The sequence below is a fragment of the Leishmania panamensis genome (assembly GCF_000755165.1).
Source record: "Leishmania panamensis strain MHOM/PA/94/PSC-1 chromosome 28 sequence".
In the NCBI taxonomy this organism is placed as follows: Eukaryota; Euglenozoa; class Kinetoplastea; order Trypanosomatida; family Trypanosomatidae; genus Leishmania; species Leishmania panamensis.
This window is the reverse complement of record NC_025874.1, coordinates 46,948-64,786: the sequence shown is the minus strand read 5'-3', so window position 1 is coordinate 64,786 and position 17,839 is coordinate 46,948. Positions and strand designations below refer to the sequence as shown.

Sequence of the window (17,839 nt, the reverse complement as noted above, 5' to 3'; positions counted from 1 at the left end):
TTTAAAGCGGCGGCCAAAAAAACAAAATAAAAGACGACAAGGAGGGGCAGAGGCGGCACCAAGGGGGCGGGTTCTTCGGCACTGATCGAGCCACACCGTGTGAGTCCAGTGGCACGACGTGTAGAGCAGGCAAAAATGGAGAGAGGGGAAGATGGCGTTGGCAATTGGAGAACGACGCGGTGGCAGAAGGCAAACGATAGGGAAGACAGGAGCAGGGACAGAAAAAAACGCACAGAGGACCGAGGGGTTGAATGGCAGCGGGTGGCTTATGGAAGCGGGAAAGGGCATGAGGGAAGTGACTCTGATACACCTACAACTCCATAAAAAGCAGGCGCACTCACATTTTGCTGCGAGTCTCGCGAGTCGCAGGTGTGCAGCGGTGCTCGAAGTGCACTACACTCTCCAGCGACGGTGCCATCCGCGCCTGCGCACTGCTCGCAGGACAGCACACGCGCCTTGGTTACTAGAAAGAGAGAATGGAGTATCGCTAGGGACAAGTGACCAGGATGCAGCTGCACAGCACAATACCCCATGATACCGCAGTGCCGACTACTTAGCTTCATGCAAAGATGCTGTACCCACAACCCTGGAGAGGGCCGAAAAACGACGACAACAACGCAGACGCAGACATGAACAACACTGCTGGGGTGAAAGGGAGGAGGTTGGGGTTGAGAACAAAACGCGAAGCAGAAATGGTGGACGCAGATGCGAGAAAGGAGTCCAGCACAGGTTGTCCCCTCAGACACTTCCACAAAACACTGTCACGCCTCCGTGGCAGAGCAGCTTTTGATTAGAACTACCCCTACCTCCCCCCTCCAACGACAAAAAGCACAACGCCGCTGCACGCCTCGCCTCTTTAAAGCAAAGCAATGATTCAAAGGGTCAAATGAGACGGCAAAGGTGGCGCAACCAGGCTGCGGTGTCGCTGCGTTGAGGCAGATCATGAGCCCACACATCGGCCCTACAGCGGCGCAGAGTGTCGTGGCTCACACAATGCCCCTCGCCCCCTCCCTTTCGGCGTCGCGAAGTAGAAGTCACGAAACGTGAGACTTCTCTGTGCGCTTGAGAGAGGAGTGCGCGTCAGAGATTTTACAATCGTCTTGAAGACGCTCGTTGCACAGCACAGCAGCGATCTGGTTGTTGGCGGTGGAAGTGGTCGCGTTGGAGGAGAGTCGTTGCGTATGCAGATGTTGGCGTTGTGGAGACTCCGCCCACTTGTCGGCGATGGACAAGATCACCTCGCGCAGGTACACGTACTCATCGGGGGTGTTGTAAACAAAAGCGCTGATGCGCAGGTAGTAGCGCCCCTCAATTCGCTTTACTGGCACCTCCACTCGGGCGAGGTCGTGGAGGCTGTCTTGGATGTATTTTGCAGTGATGAGACTGTCCTGCAGCTTTTCAGGGAGCTCCACCAGCGACATGAAGGGGGAGTGGCGAGCCACCTTGCGTGAGTGAAAGGCGAGGGTGAGCATGTCTGCGGCCGATGACAAGAGATGAGAGCAGTAGTCACGCACCCGGCTGTGTCCCTGCTTCTCCCAAAAGTCCACAAGCGCTGGAATTGATAGGTAGGCGCCGTAGTCACGTGTGCCATCCCAGATAAACTCCGAAAGGAGGCCCTCTCCAGCTCCATGCGAGAGCACCACGCTATGCATCTTCTCCATGTCATCTGGGCGTACCCAGAAGAAGCCCGCTGACTTGGGCGAGGAGAACCACTTGTGCAAGTTGCCCACATACACGGTGGGCTGTGACTCAGGCGGCAGCGCGTTGAAGTCCAGCTCGACCTGGAGCGGTGCGTGAGCACCGTCAACAATGATCTTGCGCACACCGCGTTGCCTCAGCGCGGGTATGATGTGCGTGAAGATGGGGAAGCAGAGTGCACTTGTCGACGTTACGTGGTCCAGAACCACAGTTGTGCAGTTGGCAGGTAGCTGACGACAGATCTCTGCTGTCAGAGCGGTGTTGTCGCCCATTACGGCCGCATCATGCAGGAACCTGGTCAGCCCAACTTCATGCAAGGAGGCGCCGACCTCCTCACAGCGAAACCACATCATCTTGTACACGGCTAAGTACACCGTGTCGAAAAAGGCGACCACGTCCGCCTTATCAATCATGCGCATGGCGGAGTTGAGAGCGAAGGTGGCATTTTGCTGCAGCATCACCTGGCGCGGATCCGCATGCAGGAAGCGGCTCAGCTCGCGGATGCTGTGCACAATCAGCGGGAGCAGCTCCCGATCCACAAATTGTACCACCTCCGCCTCCATGTGCTCCTCGTAGAGTCGCTTGATCAGCATCGCACCGACCAGGGCGCTGCCAAACGCTCCGTGGTTGATGAACACCACATCAGGGGTGATGGTGAAGTGCTCGGAGCGGAAAGCGCTGCCCAACTCGCAGGGCGCAACTGCTTGGTTAGCCATCGCACATATATGATGCTTTGCAGAGGGTCCCCAAGCACCGACCAACGGAAGAGAGAAGCGACTTGCAGCAGTGCTCAGCTCGCTATCCTTATTTGTCACATCGCTCAGGTCTTTGTAGCCGGCCCTCGAGTACTCGCCGTTCGCGGTCACCATCTCGACTTGCTTGAGAATGGGCTCGACCAAGGAAACTGCATCGCCACAGGACTTTGCTTCGTTGCGGCTTCGCTTTCGGCTGGAACTTACGCCGAGAAACCTTGAGTGGGCCGTGTCTTCCGGAGGCGTCCTCACAAGACCGGCAATCTCCGAAATGGAGAGAATGCGTTTCGCAAATGTTGGGAAATGCGCAGGGCGCCTGTATGTTGCCTCGTCTACCGCCATGAGGTCCTCCACATTTTTGGAATGGAAGGACCCGAAGCCCTCGAAGGGCGACACATCCGCAGCAAGTGTATGCTCCTTGCTCGTCGTGAGCAGCGCCTGCAAGTTCGGTGGCAGCCGAATGGAGTCCCACCGCACGGGGGAACAGCTTTGCTCGCTACTTGGGACCCGCGCAAACGACATGTTCCCTCTTGAACGGCAAAGGGGAGGGGCAGACCACAAGGGAGGGGAGGAGCTCCTGCACGTCGTATTCTGTTGTATGTGGGAAGGGGGAGGAGGAGGGGGGTGCGTTCAATTGCGGATGCGCTCAAAGGCAATTTTTGAGGGAATACCAGCGCTCCTCTTCTTCTTTTTCTACCGGTCACTCGTGTCTGCCCAGCACGGATGAAAAGGGTGGCTGTGCCCTGCCGGGTAGTGAGCCTGAAAGCGGAGCTTTAGAAGCAAAAGTGTCCTCAGCTAGCGACCACCTCCTGCAGGTCTGTCCACCACTCCAAGAGCGAAGTTACAACGTTAGGGGTGGGCAGCAGAGGGAATCAAAAGGTCCACAACCCATCGCATCTACGAACGGTGCCACATGCGCCCATACACCACAAGCGAGCACAGAGAGATCCAAGAGACAGGGCACGCTAAAAATGTGTTTCTTTCGTTTTGCTCAGCATTTCATACCGCCACAAACAAGTCAGTAACCATACGCATACAGCCACACGTCACTTGCCTCGGTTGCAACATGGCTATGTCAGCGAACAGGGGCCCACCACCAGCGTCTGACGTCGTTGAGCCCATTGCAATTCCACTGCATGCAGCGCAGACCGGACCCAGGATGACGAGCACCATCACCGCAGCGCAGCAAAGCAGCGCGTGTGATCCGCATATTCGCTGAGTAGTCCACACGATGCGTAGTGAGCTTGCCCAAGCGTGATCATGGCCGCCAGACCCGTCCGCTGGCACCAAGAGTCCGCACCGCCGTGCTCGAGGTCAAGCTGCAGGCTGCCAGGCCTCCTCACGCCGAGGGAGGGCACTAGACCCGAAACGCCACGCACTGCGGTGCGCCCCGTCATGATGAGGGGAAGAGGAGCAGTTCTCACTACAACCAAAGAAATGGGGATGGGTTAAGCAAAAGTGCTGACGATCAAAAAGTAGGCTGGGCAGGGAGCAGGGGGTGGAGAGAGGGCTAAGAAAAGATGCGAAGACAGGCGCACTCATGCGCAGAAAGAAAAATATAAAACGGCATATGCTCTTAGTCAGGCAGCGAGGATGACATCCGCACACGACACAAGAGAAGATCAGCCGCAGCAAACTGAACGGCGAAAAACGACCATACCAGTCGCTGCATCGATACTGGTGGAAGTGCTCGCCGCATAGCGCGCTAGAATCAAAAAAGGGGGAGTAGAAACAGAGAAGCGGCGAAGCGGGAGATATGGTGAAAGCTGAGCGAGGGTGAACACAAGGCTATGGAAGCGCAGAGCGGTGGATAAACAAGTCGTCCAAGAGAAAGGAATAGAGGTGAAGAAGAAAAAGATGAAAAATGGCAGCACTATAGCCACTCTGCACAAGTCCATAGAACGCCTATCCTTACGAAAGCTACGTGCGGAACTGACTAGCAAAGACACACATAAAGAATCACCAAAAGCAAAGCCGCCCCAGCTGTTCCCTTATTCTGCCACCCTCAGCATAGATCGTGCGCCTCCTCTCTTGCTCACTGGCACGCTACTACTACGCCCCACTGCATCATCTCTCCAGGAGTGATACCTCTCTCCAGTATCAAAGGAGCTCACAGCGACTCTATCGTGTTCACTCTGACAGCTCGCGCCACATAGATCAATCCAGCAAGCGGAGGGGAAAGCGATACTGAGAAAAGAAGGATAAGTTCGTGAATGGGCTATACCAAGCGCTCCAGAGGGCACCGTGAGAGGGAGGCGTAAACGCGCCTAGGCGTGCATCTCCGTTACAAGGCAGTGCTCCGGCACCGACTGGCACACAAGAGAAAGAGCGAGAGGATTACCAACAAAAGACATAACGACCTCGGCGAGTTCTCCTCTCCTCTACAGTCCGTCGGGCGTACGAGAAAAAAAAATTGTATGCGACAAGCCGGGGGGGAGCAATTTCGATCACAAAACTGCGGCCTGCCGTACAAGGGCGAATTCTTCTCGGCACTGCGTGTGCGTACTTCTGGCGGCGCTGCCGTGCACCAAGAAAAAAGGGGGAGAGGGGAGAAGAAACAGCACAGAGAAAGGCGAGAGGGATGTGAACTGAGGGGCTGAGGAGTCGTCTCAAGGCTGCTTTTTGCTTCTTTTATGTGCGGCATTTTTGCTCATCCGCATCTTCCCTACTTTGTCTTCACCCATTACTCGGCAACTTTCCGCTAATCTCATGTAGGGAGCGCACGTCGAAGGAAAGCTGAAGGAGAGATTACGTCTCTGCTGATGCACAGCACCGACAAGAAGAAACACAAAACTGCGCAGCTTTTCTTGTTTACGTGGTCTACATCCACCGCCTTCACACGCTGCAGCGCACACGGCATGAGAGGAACAAAACCCCTATCGAGATGCAGTCTCAAAGCAACAACAAAAAGGAGCCACGTCATCAGCGATGGATGCGCTCATCAGAATTAGGGAAAAAGAGTTCAGGAGAAGAGCACAAGCAGCGCCAGTGAGGCAGAGCAGGAATCGCAGGAGGTGCAGCATACGCCACAGGAACGATGCGAGAGACAGATCGAAGAATAGGAGAGAGGGGGGTGCGTGATGAAGGTCATCGCGCCACGGGGTAAGAAGGAAAGGTGAAGAGCTAAAAAGAGCGTGATGTGCAGTGCTGGCGCTCCTGCTAGTCACCTCCGCTCCTCTGTACTCCTTCCTATGTAAGGGGGCAGATGGGGCCGTGTCTTCGCTGCCCTCGCGGGTCTCACCACGTCGTCACGATATTTAGCCGGGGCAAAACCCCCTCCACCCCCGCCGCCGCACGCCTCTGCGTGTGGGCGTATGAGCTGCTCATGTTGTATCGCGTCCAGTGTGGTGTGCGTTGCACGTTGTCGGTGCTCTCAGCGCCGGTGGGTGCAAGGAAACTAAGGGAGGATACTCCTGGGTTCATCGCGGAGGGGTGGCTTCCCATCACGACGACGGCGGAACAGAAAAGGGCCCAGCACCGGCCTAGAAGCCCTCCGCAGCGGCTCCTCCTCCACGGTTGCGCATGAAGTCAGTGATCCCGCGCTGAGCCCTGCATAGAAAAGACAAAAGATAAGAGAAGTCTGCCACCCGCCAGACCGCGTTGCCACCAGCGGGGACGACCTTTCAAGTGCCTGCCCGCATAGCGGAGACTTCTCAGGCCCGAGTAAAGGCAGTGCCGAGTCGTCGGCGACTCGGAGCGTGGCACCTCGAGTGGTGCCTGCAGTCGTCGGCGAGGCTGCGCGGCAGAACATCCACCGGGCTTCGCTGAACTGCAATGTAAAAGAGCGCCACCTCTACCCCGCCCCCTTCTGGAGAAGTAGAGGCTTCTTGTGTGCGCGCGCGGCCGGTTAAGCCAGTAGCCTCTTCCGACTCCGCGGAAGCCGTGGTGCGTCCCCTGTGCTGCCACGATTGCAGACTCACCCGTGGCCGGTGCGATGCGCAGTGTCCGGTCTCTGGCGCCCACCAGCTCTTCTGACAGCAGGGCCTGCAGACACAGCATCGCCGCTAGGGGCTCTGCGTGTGCCGAGTGCTTCGCTGTGAGGTACCCATAGTTTGTCAGCGGGTCCGCAGCCCGCCCTTGCGGCTGACCTCCGCCGCTCCCCGCACCTCTGTTTGAGTTGCCGCGGTGCGCAGGGCATCGTCCTGTTTCCCCTTTCTGGTCGTCTGCAGAGTTGTGGTGCGGAAGAGCTCCGCCGTGTGGTGTTTGAGGTCGTCCTCCGCGGCAGCCGCGCCGCCTGTCATGTTCGGTGCAGCCTCCTCGAGCAGTTGACCATTCAGCTGGTTAAGCTGCCTTGTCGAAAAAAGGCGGGTATTCCACTTGCGCGATGCCGGTGCCGTACTCTTCCGCACGTTCGCCGTATAGACGCTTCGCGCAAGACCAGCTATGGTAGAGAGGCGGCTAAGCGGCTGGAACGCCCACTGTCATGGCACCGAGTTCCGCCACAGGTTCCTCGACATCATCCAAGAAGACGGTGTACGTCGCGATCACCGTCCCCACTGGGGGTGAGCGAGTGGAACTTCGCATGGTAAATGGAACCTCCCCGGAGTCGCTCTTTCGCCTTGTCCTTTTCCACCTCGCCAAGGAGTGGCACCCCTCATCCGTTCCGCCCTCCACTGAGCGCACCCTGCTGTCTGTCTCACCCTGGGGCAAAGTCGAGTATTCTCCTGTTGCCGTGCAGATGGCCTTCTCGGTGTTTGTCAAAGTTGACTGCACCTTCTCGTGGAACGTCATGGCGTTGATCACACGTCCCTGCTCTTGAGGGGTTGCGGGGTTTGAATGTACCACATCACGAGTTCTTTGGCCTCCGTCTGAACGCTTATCGGTGTAGCTGTGCTCCACTGTGAAGTGCTTTGAACAAGGAGCGTTATAGATGTGTGTTTGAATACTCTTTCCTTGGAAAGGGCGACGGGGCTCTACCACTGCGCCAGGCACTTATTGTGTGCGCCATGAAATAGATTAAGGAAAAGATGGAGGGAGAAAGATCCAGTCCCATGTATTTGCTCTTGTATGGCCTCGGGCCACAATCGTGCCTCACTTTAGGCCCAGCATTGTCCTCTTGCTTGATGCGAACGTAATCGCTCGTGATCTCCTGTCCGATCCTCGCTCAAAATCTACTTACCGGCCTAGAGCCACGCTCTAGTTTCACAGCTGCGCTTTACAGACCTTAGCACACGCCCATAGTTACGAAGGTGCACCTATGCACGCCGATAGAGAGACCAGCAAACAAGTATCTGAGAGATTCAAAAATAAAAAAAAACACACACACTCACTCCCTCACGTTCTTATGAGCTTTTCTGGCTTCTAATGTGGCAGCGCTTTGGGATTGGAGCGAGTGAGGGGGAGGGGTGAGGGGGGGGGGGGGGGGGGCGTGGAGTCGAACAAAGAGAATGCGCCGTTGCAGGCCTCACAGAGAAAAAGAAGGATAGAGCGAGCGCGAGATGCGCAGTCAAGGATAACCCTCACGGCACAAGCAACTAAGCCAAAGAGAAAAAAAAGAACGGCAAACTCCTCTGGAGTATTGAGAAAGCCCCCCTCCCTCACAGTGTAAAAGTTTACAAATCACTACGTGGAACGCAAATCAGCACCAGGCGCAACGGCACTGTTTTTCTCTGCTCCTGTACTGTTCGTTTGGAGGTCCACATCGCCTTCGTTCCCACAACTCCACTTTGCGTATTCATCAGGCGAATTTTTTGTGTCCACTTTTTTGGGTTCGGCGTGCGAACTTCTACACAAAGTAGGAGGTGGTGTAAACGAGAGCACAGCGCTTGGGATTAAAAGCAAGAGAGGCAAGCACAGGAAGTAGGACAGTAGAAACGAAGAAGTCAATGCGCGCGTATAGGTCGGTAATGGCACAAAACAAAGACGAAAGAGAGAGGGGAAGGAAGGGGAGAGGGGAAACGAGAAAGTACAGATGAGGATTAGGGCACACACTTTCGTGAGTCCCACATCAAATGAGCTCCCTCGCTTCGCACTCAGCCATTTGTGTTGTGATCTTTTTTTTTCGGTCGTTTTGCCAAGAAAATAAAATCGTCGTCTGCTCTCACCTTTGGTGAGCTCCTTTTACGGGGGGGGGCACGGATTGGCTCACCGCCCATCCGTCTTCGTCGGTACCCTTCTATGGGGGCATCTTCTCGTCGTGGACTCGTCTGGCTTCCCCAAACTCTTTGCGTATTCACTTTTGACGTCAGCAGCAAAAGCCCCAGCGTCCCAAGGCAACGGTGGATCTGAGTCACCGACGTTTCGTGACCTACGCATGTTGCGCCACCCTAATATACAATCGCCCATTCCCACTTGCTCACGGGAATTATCGGCTCTTTCCCCTCTTTCCCTTAGGGGATTGCAGACACTTGACAGAATTGGCGGCTTCGCAAACGCTTTCGCGTCCCTTCGAGCGTTTATAAGCGTTGGGAGCGGCAAGTCTGAGGGGGCGAAGGGTTGGGGAGGGGAGGGAGGGGGCAAAGACGAAAAGTAAATCACTCTTTCCGGCCACAATTATTCAAAAATGAAAGCTCTTGACTGGATGTCTGTGTGTGTGTATGTGCGTGCGTTGGGTGTCGCCTCGTCCTGTGCCCGAAATGTACCTCCATCACTCCGCCGCCCCTCTTCTCGACATTTTGCAGACTGGCCCTTCGCCTCGGGATTTCGTTGCTTCGAAATCAGTTGAGTTGCAAGAGGCGAGCAAACACAGCCATAAAAACGCACCTTCACGCCTTCGCACATCGTGACGATGCGTGAGCGCAGTAAGGCGTCTTCGCCTACTCACTCAAAAAACTCATCACACTGCACCCTATGCCGATGTGCGTTGTGCGCGCACCCTGGAGATCCACACAACAGCGTCCAACCGAACCATCGTCGCGAACATAAAAAACGCGCGCGTGTCCGAAGAGAAAGAAGCACACACTGACATCTAAACGAAAAAAAAAACGAATAGAGTGCCTGTCTGTAGTACTGTCACGCACGCGCGAGCACGAAGCAACGAAGCAACAGTGGCATGTGTCACTCTCCAAGCCCACTCCAAGAAAAGGAAAACTGCGGAGAGAGGAGAGAGTGGGAGTTACGTGGAGATGGGAGAGTCAGCCACACAGAGGGAGAGAAAGAGGAAAATGAGAAGTAGAGCACACACAAGAAGAGGGAAAAGACCAAAGAAAGCAAGAGCTATGCCTCGAGGTTGAAAAGGGCGCTCCACGCACAAAGACTATCGCCAACAGCAAAGGAAACGCGAACGACAACGGGCAGGAATGAACAGAGAAGCAAATACAAAAAAAAACCGGCGTATTCTGGTAGCGGGGCGGACGTGGAGAGACATAGCGGCAAGGAATGGGGAAAAAAGAAAAGGAAGGGCAAGTTTTGGGCGAAAAATGTCTCGTAGACCACAGATAACAGCTAATGACTAAAGAAACAGACAGCCACCAATCGCAAGATTATGTTTCAGCTCGACTCAGTAAGAAACGTCTTTATTTGTAGGACCACATACGCCCTTACCCTTTTCACCAGCCACACAAGGTCACCATTGCTACACACACACACACACACACACGCATGGACATGGAACACACATTGTGGTATCACCCGTCACACCTAATTCACAAGAGAGAGAAGGCAGAGAGTTGAGATACGTCGCCACAATACTGCAGTGCAGTAGCATAGCAGCTGTAAAAAGAGGGGAAAGGAGGAGACATGGGGACCGGCACCGGGAGTCGTATCTGCCCCCATTCGGGCCCAAACATGAGCTTTAAGAGAACAAATGAAATCAGGAAGAGACAAAAAAAGAGGCAATTGTCACCAGCACAGCACAACTGCACTAAAGAAAAGAAAAAAATGGACGCCGTGATGCACAGCAGCCGTCACGGAGCGCTGGTAGGAGAATAAAACACTGCGCGCTGATGGACCGAAGCGAGGGGGAGTCTGCGCAGCCCATGCTCCACAAAACACGAGAAATAGAGTAGATGAAAAACAAAACCACCGTACCCATCTGGAGATATAGTGGAAAGGAGGAAAAGGGACACAACAGCGTTTCAGCAGTGATGCAGGCATCACCACGACAAAGCCTTGCGATGACCGACAGTGGCAGACCGCCACGCTCTCCTTAGAGAACAGGGAAGTGAGTAATTGAAAGCGCGAGGTTGCCGGGCACGTTGCTCAGAATCGCATTAGTGTGTCCTGCGTGGATGCTCCAGTTAGTGCTCCCGTTTGGCGCATGATGGCAAATCCCTCTACACTAGACGTAACTGATCCCTGCCAGCATAGGCAGATCATGAGCGCCTTGATGCCCCTGCTGAGGTAGGGCTTCGACGTCACCACAGCTGTTTAACATACTTTTCCTCCTCCAGTGACACAGGCGGCATCGAAAGGGAAAGTGAGTAGAGGCTCCTGCGGTCTCGATGCATGTTATTGCATCCAACCTGGCTAGGGTGGCACGAGGCGAAGCACATAGGGTATCCCACAGAGTACTCGCCCGAAGCGGCCACTGACTGTGCGTACGCGGGAGAACTGGGTTCTCCGGGAGCGTTCGAGGAGGGGTCTGCGCGGAAGGAGTCGCCCCCAGGAGCGCGGAGCAGCGACGCGCAGGGCATGACGTGACTGATGCAACGGCCCAAAGTGGTCGCTCTGGAGCCTGCAGCTCTCATGTCAAGTTTCATCGAGTTAATATTCGGAAAAGAGATGTTCGTCATGAGGGAGGCAGGTGGGGGTGGGAAAGCCGGCGCACCCACCACGGTAGCGCAGGGCGCGGGAAACGACGCTGAAAACTGCACCTGGTCCTTGGCAAGTTCCAGTCGCTTTTGCATCCGAGTCGACGCGATAGTGGCGCGCCGACTCGAGATGAAAATGCTCGATGCTAACGAATGCGACACAAAAGCCATCCCCTGCACAACCAGCTGACACTTCTCTAGTAATCGAAGCTCGTCGTTATGAACTGGGCCAGCTATCGACGCTGGTGGCACCGATGCCTGCAAGTTGGGGGACAGGGATTTGGGGGAGACGACAAAGAAGCTGCGGTTTGAGCTCTCCACCAGCACAGATCCGCTAGCAGGTGAGACGGCACCGGCCAAAGTCGCGGTATGCGGGGACATCAGGAGCGGAGACCCGCCTACAGTCATCCCATTCGGAAAGAGCTGGCAAAGAGGCTGTAGAGGAGGGACAGTGACGCGGGGCGCGGTGAGATGCTGCCTATGACGCCGGGCCGCCTGACCACCACTCGGAGGCGCGGGCGCATTAGGCTGCTCGGGGTACACGGCAGAGAACGGCACCTTTGACATGGGAGCCTTGTCAAGAGAAGGAGCCAGGGCGACATGGGTGGACTGCTGGGACATCGTGGACGTCAGTTGGGCGCAACGTCGGCCCCCGCAACCCACCATGTCCTCCAACTCCCCAAACTTCACATTCTCCTCAAACCCCAATATAAAGCCGCTGCTGCACCATGGGTACACGGAAGCGATGCACGTGACAGCCTTGTTCGCAATGCTGGGCAAGTCACCCTTTCGATCTCGTGTACGCAGCAGAGTTCGGCGATACTCTTTCTTGATCCGCTGCAGCGAATCTTTGAGCCCCGCCGCACGGGTGGCATATTCATCTGCCGAAATGGCGCCGGAGTGGAACTCCTGCTTCAGGTTTTGGTTGCTGCATCGGAATGCCTCTTGCATGAGGATGATAAGGCGGTTCTCGCACCAGCCCTCATGCTTCAAGTAAGCTGTCTCCTCCTCCTGCCACTCCCGCACCTGACTTTCATCAACCGACTTGCGGAACTCGGCGTTGCACATGGCTTGTGGCACCTGGGGCTCCTCCTCGGAGGAGGAGGGTCCGTCAAGCGGGGTGCACACCTGCCGATCCTCATCAGTAATGGGCATACATGAGTCGATGGTACCGCACTCACTGGCAGTGATGGTAGCAGCATCTTGTGTCTCACTCCGGCTTCGGAGTAAGTTTGCGTTTGATGAGGATTCGCTTGTCGCGGTGGACAGTCCGTAGCGGTCCTCAAGAGCCGCCTCCCGCAGCCAATTTGTCGGGCTCTTCGGTAAGCACTTCGCTGAGCGCACCGCCTCTGTACTGTCAATCTTATCGCCAATCATCGTGAGGATGTCAATAGTGGGCACTTCGCCTACCCCAGTCAACAGTAGAGGAGAACGAAACCGCGCGCACGCACGCCGTTAAGCTCACAATTGTTGAGCACACCTCTGATTGCCTACTAGTATGGCTTACAACGGATCCAACACTCTGCAGGCTCGACTGAACAGTCCGAGATAGTGAGAAAAAATAAGAGCTCCTCGATGACGATCGCTCCAAATCGATGGCTCACGGCGTAGCAGCACGAACGTGGGCCACAATCCACTGTTGAGGAAAGGGGGTAGGGTACTAACGAAGCACTGATATAAGAGGTGACCACATGAAGACTGCGTTGACGATGTGACGCTCTATAGAAAGCAGGGGAAGACCAAAACCTGGGGACTCAAACTACAGCGAAAAAGACACCTACACCACTCACACTGAAAGCTCTGGTTCACGCAACGTACATAGAGCGACAGGATGCACTCTGTTTAGCTTCTTGAACCAGGTATGCTCAGCTGCTGTAGTGTCCTTCAAAAGGCATCAGTAAAAAGGGAGGAAGACAGCTGCAATGCCAAAGGTCACCGCGTCCCTGTCGTTCTTCTGGTCTAAGCTGATTGGGGGAGGTTAGGCGCGACGCATCACAACGCACAGGAAGACGTATGTGTGTGTGGGGGGGGGGGGGTAGAAGCTGTCGGTGATACCCTTCGAATAGAAAAAGATGCAACGAAGAGAAATTGGAAAAGGCTCGCCCACCACACGCGCACAATGCAACACAGGGCGGCAGCAGGAAAGTAGCAAAGAAAAGAGGAGAAGAGAAGTAAAACAGGCAAGCACGTGCACAGATGGGAGACACGCAGAAACGCAGACAGACAAACGGGGACACACACACACACACACACCAGCGCACCGCCAGATTCGCACAGAACACTAATGAAGAAACAGGAACCAAGCAACCTAAAATATAAGCACTGGGAGCCACCAACACCAAACAATCATAGAGCGGCACCAAACGGTACACGTCAAGCGAAGAAAAGAAAACAACACGAAGAGAGAAAACGTACGGGGACGCACATGCAACCAAACTACGCCGCACAACCGCCACAAAGTCAAGCAAGAAAAAAAAAAAATAGAAAAGAGACAAGGAAAGAGAGAGAGGGGGGGAGGGGGGCAGCGACACGTAGGGGGAAAAGAGGATGAGAAAAGCGGCAAACCTGAAACCACTGCTACCACGCGACGCTATTAGCGGATAGTAAAAAGGCGAGAAGTGCGGGAAGCGAAACGAAGATGTAAATTCGCCAGAGACTGTGAATGGTAAAGAGCACGAGGCGTCATGTCAGCGAAGCGAGAGTACGGGAGAAGCATGAGAAGAGGCAAGAGATGACAGCAAAAGCGTAGGATGAAGTAAGGGTAAAGATGGCATCGGGGTATACAGCAGAGAGGGTATAAGATGGCCGTGACATAGCATCTCGGTCGTAGTTTTCGAAAAACGACTGCCGAGTGGCGGCGCGCGCGTGTCGTCCCAGCAGACACAGGCAGATCGGTAGTCTGTTTCGGATGTACGCTGCTTCTCCCTCTCACTCGCGCCTCAGCTCGCTATTACGCAAGCACAGAGAGAAAGCACGCATGCGTATGAGCACAGTCGTACAAGTGAGAGGACGAAAAGTGGTGATTTGAGGAACGAGTGCGGTGCAGTTGCACTACGTATAAAAGCTCCCGGTAGCACAACGATGGCGACAGATCATCGGTCTCTGTCTTTTCACAAGCTCACCACGGATGCTACTTGTATTAGAGTCACGCAGAAACACGGACACACAAATGAATGGGTGCACATGCGCGCGCAGGCAAGGGACGAAATAGAACAGAGGGAGAGGGAAAGCTGTATGCAAGAAGAGAAGCAAACCAACTCAAACATCGATAATAACAGCAACAGAAAGGACAGGCGGAGCTTGCAAAGCCAGCATGGGGAAATGAGAGAGAAACACAGCCTTCTGCCATGTGGCAGCTACATGTGAGGCACGTCCACATCAGTTTCTATAATAACACCTTAGAAACACACCCATACACCCTTCCGCAGCAATTACCCCTTTTCCGAGTAGGTAGCAGAACGAACGACGTACTGAAGGCTAAAGGAGGTCAGTCTTCTGCATGTGGGAAAGGAGGCCGCACCACGGCACGTGGAGGCAGCACGAAAGGACCGTGGATGCACGGTGTTGACCAATGTACGCCAGAATAAAGAGCGGCGTGTACACGCCCCACGAAACGAGAAGCGGATACGGCATCACATCATAAAGGATGTGACGCTCCACGCTGGCGAGGTCGTGTCGTCGATGCGCACCAAAGCTGTGTTCTCTCATAAAGCTCGGGTCGCTTAGCCCTCCGCGCCCTGCGGTCATCGCGTTAAAGTAGGACCAAAGGATGAGAGGCGTCACCAACAGCTGCTGGAGCCCAAGTGCCAATAGACACGGTGTTATGTGACGTGTTAATGGGCCAAAGATACGGGGGATGAGGTGCTCGTACTGCCCGATAACGCCACCAGCCAGGAGTCCGAAGAGTCCATTATGTCCGAGGCGCTCCTTGTCCAGCATCCCCAACATCTGCGCCCCAGTCGGACGCGGCTCCTCACGCTTCTCACCACGGGCACGCCGTGCCGCCGCTTCCCTGTGAGCATCGTAGAACTGCGCGAAGAAATCCCCTGCCGTCCAAACGAAGCCGTAAAAGACGACCCGCCGCACACAGAAGTGCATGTGATGCGGTGCGCACGTGCGCTCCGTTGAGTATCGCTGTCGGCAGTCTGAGGAGGAGGAGGATGGGGAAGTACGTGATGACGTCACACAGCAGAACACAGTGAGGACAGCAGCAAACCGCCTTTCGAGAGCTCGCCGCTTGCGGCCTTGTCAAGTCTGAGCAGGTGTGTTTGACGGTTTTCTTTTACTTCACTCATTCCCTTCCCGGGGTGCACTCACAAGAAGAACAGATGAAAGAGGACCAGAGAAAGAGGGGGGCAAGTGAGATCAGAAGCGACAGCGAAATCAGTACCAATAGAAGCACGCACAGGTAGACTTGTTCGCTTGAGGCTGCGGTGCGCTCGGGTACTCACATTCAACGGCAGAGGTATTCCTTTACCAAGCAGGAAGCAGAGGAATCAAGTGCGGGAAGGGAGCGCCATGAAAACATACAGGCGTGTCAGACGACAGTGCAACAACAGATGGCAGATGAAGCGCACCGAACTGCCGACGGTACGCATCACAGGCAGGGCACACTTCTCTTTTTCAATTTCCTTCGCGTCCACATAAGTAATTCACAGACTATGCCAGTAATGAAAGTGAGCAACAGGGCTCTGACGGTCGCATCTCTACAGCACGTATCGGCCTCAGGAACGTATGCATACACGCCTCCATACACCTCCTCACCCATCTTTGTATGCAGACAGCAGAACGTTTTTTTTTCTTTTTTGCGATACTTCTCCACGCGAGCAGGCGTGTTGTGGGTTCACTTTCGGTATGAAGAAAACGTGCCATAAGTTGCCTCCACTTTCAGTGCGGTTGGCCTCTTGAGGCCTAAAGTTTGATGCCAAGTCCCTCACTCTACTGTTCTTCCGCCTCTGTCCTTGTCGCCAGCAGTGCTGTGAGTAGACACGGGGTTGGGTGAGCCGCATACGCCCAAGGAGGAAGGGAGTGGGGGGGAGGGGGGGGAAGAAAAGGGAAAATGAATGCAAGCCAGTGCGTCTTTAGTGGACGCACATTCCACCGTGGCGGTCAGACAGAAGTTCACTGAGGCTGTCAGTAACCGACATACATCTTTCCAGAAGGAAGGGAAAGCCCATCAACACCCATCATGCGCCGAGATACTCTATCGTGTGCGTGCATTCGTGACAGCGGAGAGAGAGAGAGAGACACACACACACACACACACGCGTCAGAAGGGAAATAGCGTTGTAGAAGTGAAACACTTCCGCCACTATAGTCGGCAAGGAGGAAACTCTGAGGGAAAAGAAATGCGTCTCCTTTCCCCTTCTCGCCTTACTCCTGAATGATGTGGCGACTACGCAAGATCTCTTCGTAGACGCCCAGCTCGCGGAGAAAGCCATCATTTGGCCGTGCCGCCGGTCTCGCCAGGCGTACGAGGGCCAGTGCCTCGTCGCGTGGGATCCCCTTGAGGTGCATTAGGTATGCTACTGCAATCGTGACAGACCTAGACAGGCCAGCAAAGCAGTGGATGAGGATGCCTTTCTTATGCGACCTCGCCTCGTCGATGAAGCTGAAGGCGTCTTCGAAGACGGGCGCCAATGTCTGCTCCGGGAAGTCGTCAACAGCAAGGACAAGCTGCCGCATCCACGGCTCAATTACCGCCTCCAAGTTGCGTCCCACCGTAAGGACATAGCAGATGTCGAGATCGTGGTACACCGTCACCGTCTGTGCAGTGCGCAAGGATCCTAAGAAGAGATAATCCAGTACTTTGTCAGGGTAGATCTTGTTGAGCTCAACGTGCAGCCATGGCAGAGTTCCAGCCCAACGCTGCTCCTCGAGCTGCTTCACGAAACGAGGGCGGTTATCAACTCTGAGCACGACGCGCTTGGTGGAAGGCCGGCGTATCTTCTGGAGACAGTCATAGGACACAGGCTCATTGAGCATTGCCTCATTCATTGCCAAGAACAACTCCTCCAGCAAGGGGCACCACTCCAGCAGGGACAACGGCAGGCGCTGCAGTTCATTCGACTCCATCCCAATACGCCGCACCGATGGCAAAAACGGACTGCCGGCTGCGTTACGCGCTGCGCCCCCCACACGCTCAAACGGCAGCGATGTCAGTGAGTTGTTGTTCACTGACAGCACCTGCAGGTAGGGAAGGTAAAAAAGAGAGAGCGGAAGAGACGTCAGCTGATTGGTGTTCAGGACCAACTCCACCAGCGCGCAGAATGACCCATTTGAGAAGAGCGCTTCCGGCAGCGAGACAAGTTTGTTCTCCGAGAGAGAGATCTTACGCACGATGCTCACTGGCACATCCGATGGCACGGCGGACAGCCTCAGTGCAGACAGGTTACATTCTAGTGACGACTTGCTTTGCTCGATTTCAGTACGCAGCTCGTCTTCTGTGTCAGAGATCGACAGGGTGCTTAACTTGTGCTGTCCTTTGCCGAGTGCCGCAGCAGCAAAGGAGCTAAACCGCTTAGAAGCGTGGCAGGGGGTACTTGACGAAGAAGAAGAGTTGGAAGAGGATGAGTGATCGGAGTCGTTTCCTTCCGACTTCCACTCCCCAAACTCGCAGAAGGTCGAGACGGGAGGCAGCTTACTCATTGTTGGTATCTTCCACTGAGTGTGAGTGTATCCAGACCTCGATAATCTGAG

At 55.0% G+C, this 17,839-nt stretch overlaps 4 protein-coding genes across 4 annotated transcripts, besides 1 other annotated feature; all 4 read right to left on the bottom strand.

Moving 5' to 3' along the window:
* Positions 1 to 1,034: 1,034 nt before the first annotated feature.
* LPMP_280200 (hypothetical protein) lies at positions 1,035 to 2,792 on the bottom strand (the record flags this gene model as incomplete). The annotated part of the gene is made up of 1 exon (XM_010702061.1): positions 1,035 to 2,792. One exon carries the CDS (start codon positions 2,790 to 2,792, stop codon positions 1,035 to 1,037), a length of 1,758 nt encoding a protein of 585 aa, XP_010700363.1.
* A 659-nt stretch (positions 2,793 to 3,451) lies between these two features.
* Positions 3,452 to 3,831: a repeat region.
* A 6,913-nt stretch (positions 3,832 to 10,744) lies between these two features.
* Positions 10,745 to 12,295, bottom strand: LPMP_280190 (hypothetical protein; the record flags this gene model as incomplete). Its single annotated transcript, XM_010702060.1, has 1 exon — positions 10,745 to 12,295. The coding sequence occupies one exon, from the start codon at positions 12,293 to 12,295 to the stop codon at positions 10,745 to 10,747; it is 1,551 nt and encodes a 516-aa protein (XP_010700362.1).
* Positions 12,296 to 14,617: 2,322 nt separating this feature from the next.
* LPMP_280180 (hypothetical protein) lies at positions 14,618 to 15,088 on the bottom strand (the record flags this gene model as incomplete). Its single annotated transcript, XM_010702059.1, has 1 exon — positions 14,618 to 15,088. One exon carries the CDS (start codon positions 15,086 to 15,088, stop codon positions 14,618 to 14,620), a length of 471 nt encoding a protein of 156 aa, XP_010700361.1.
* A 1,425-nt stretch (positions 15,089 to 16,513) lies between these two features.
* On the bottom strand, positions 16,514 to 17,788 carry LPMP_280170 (phopshatase, putative; the record flags this gene model as incomplete). Its single annotated transcript, XM_010702058.1, has 1 exon — positions 16,514 to 17,788. The coding sequence occupies one exon, from the start codon at positions 17,786 to 17,788 to the stop codon at positions 16,514 to 16,516; it is 1,275 nt and encodes a 424-aa protein (XP_010700360.1).
* Positions 17,789 to 17,839: the final 51 nt, after the last annotated feature.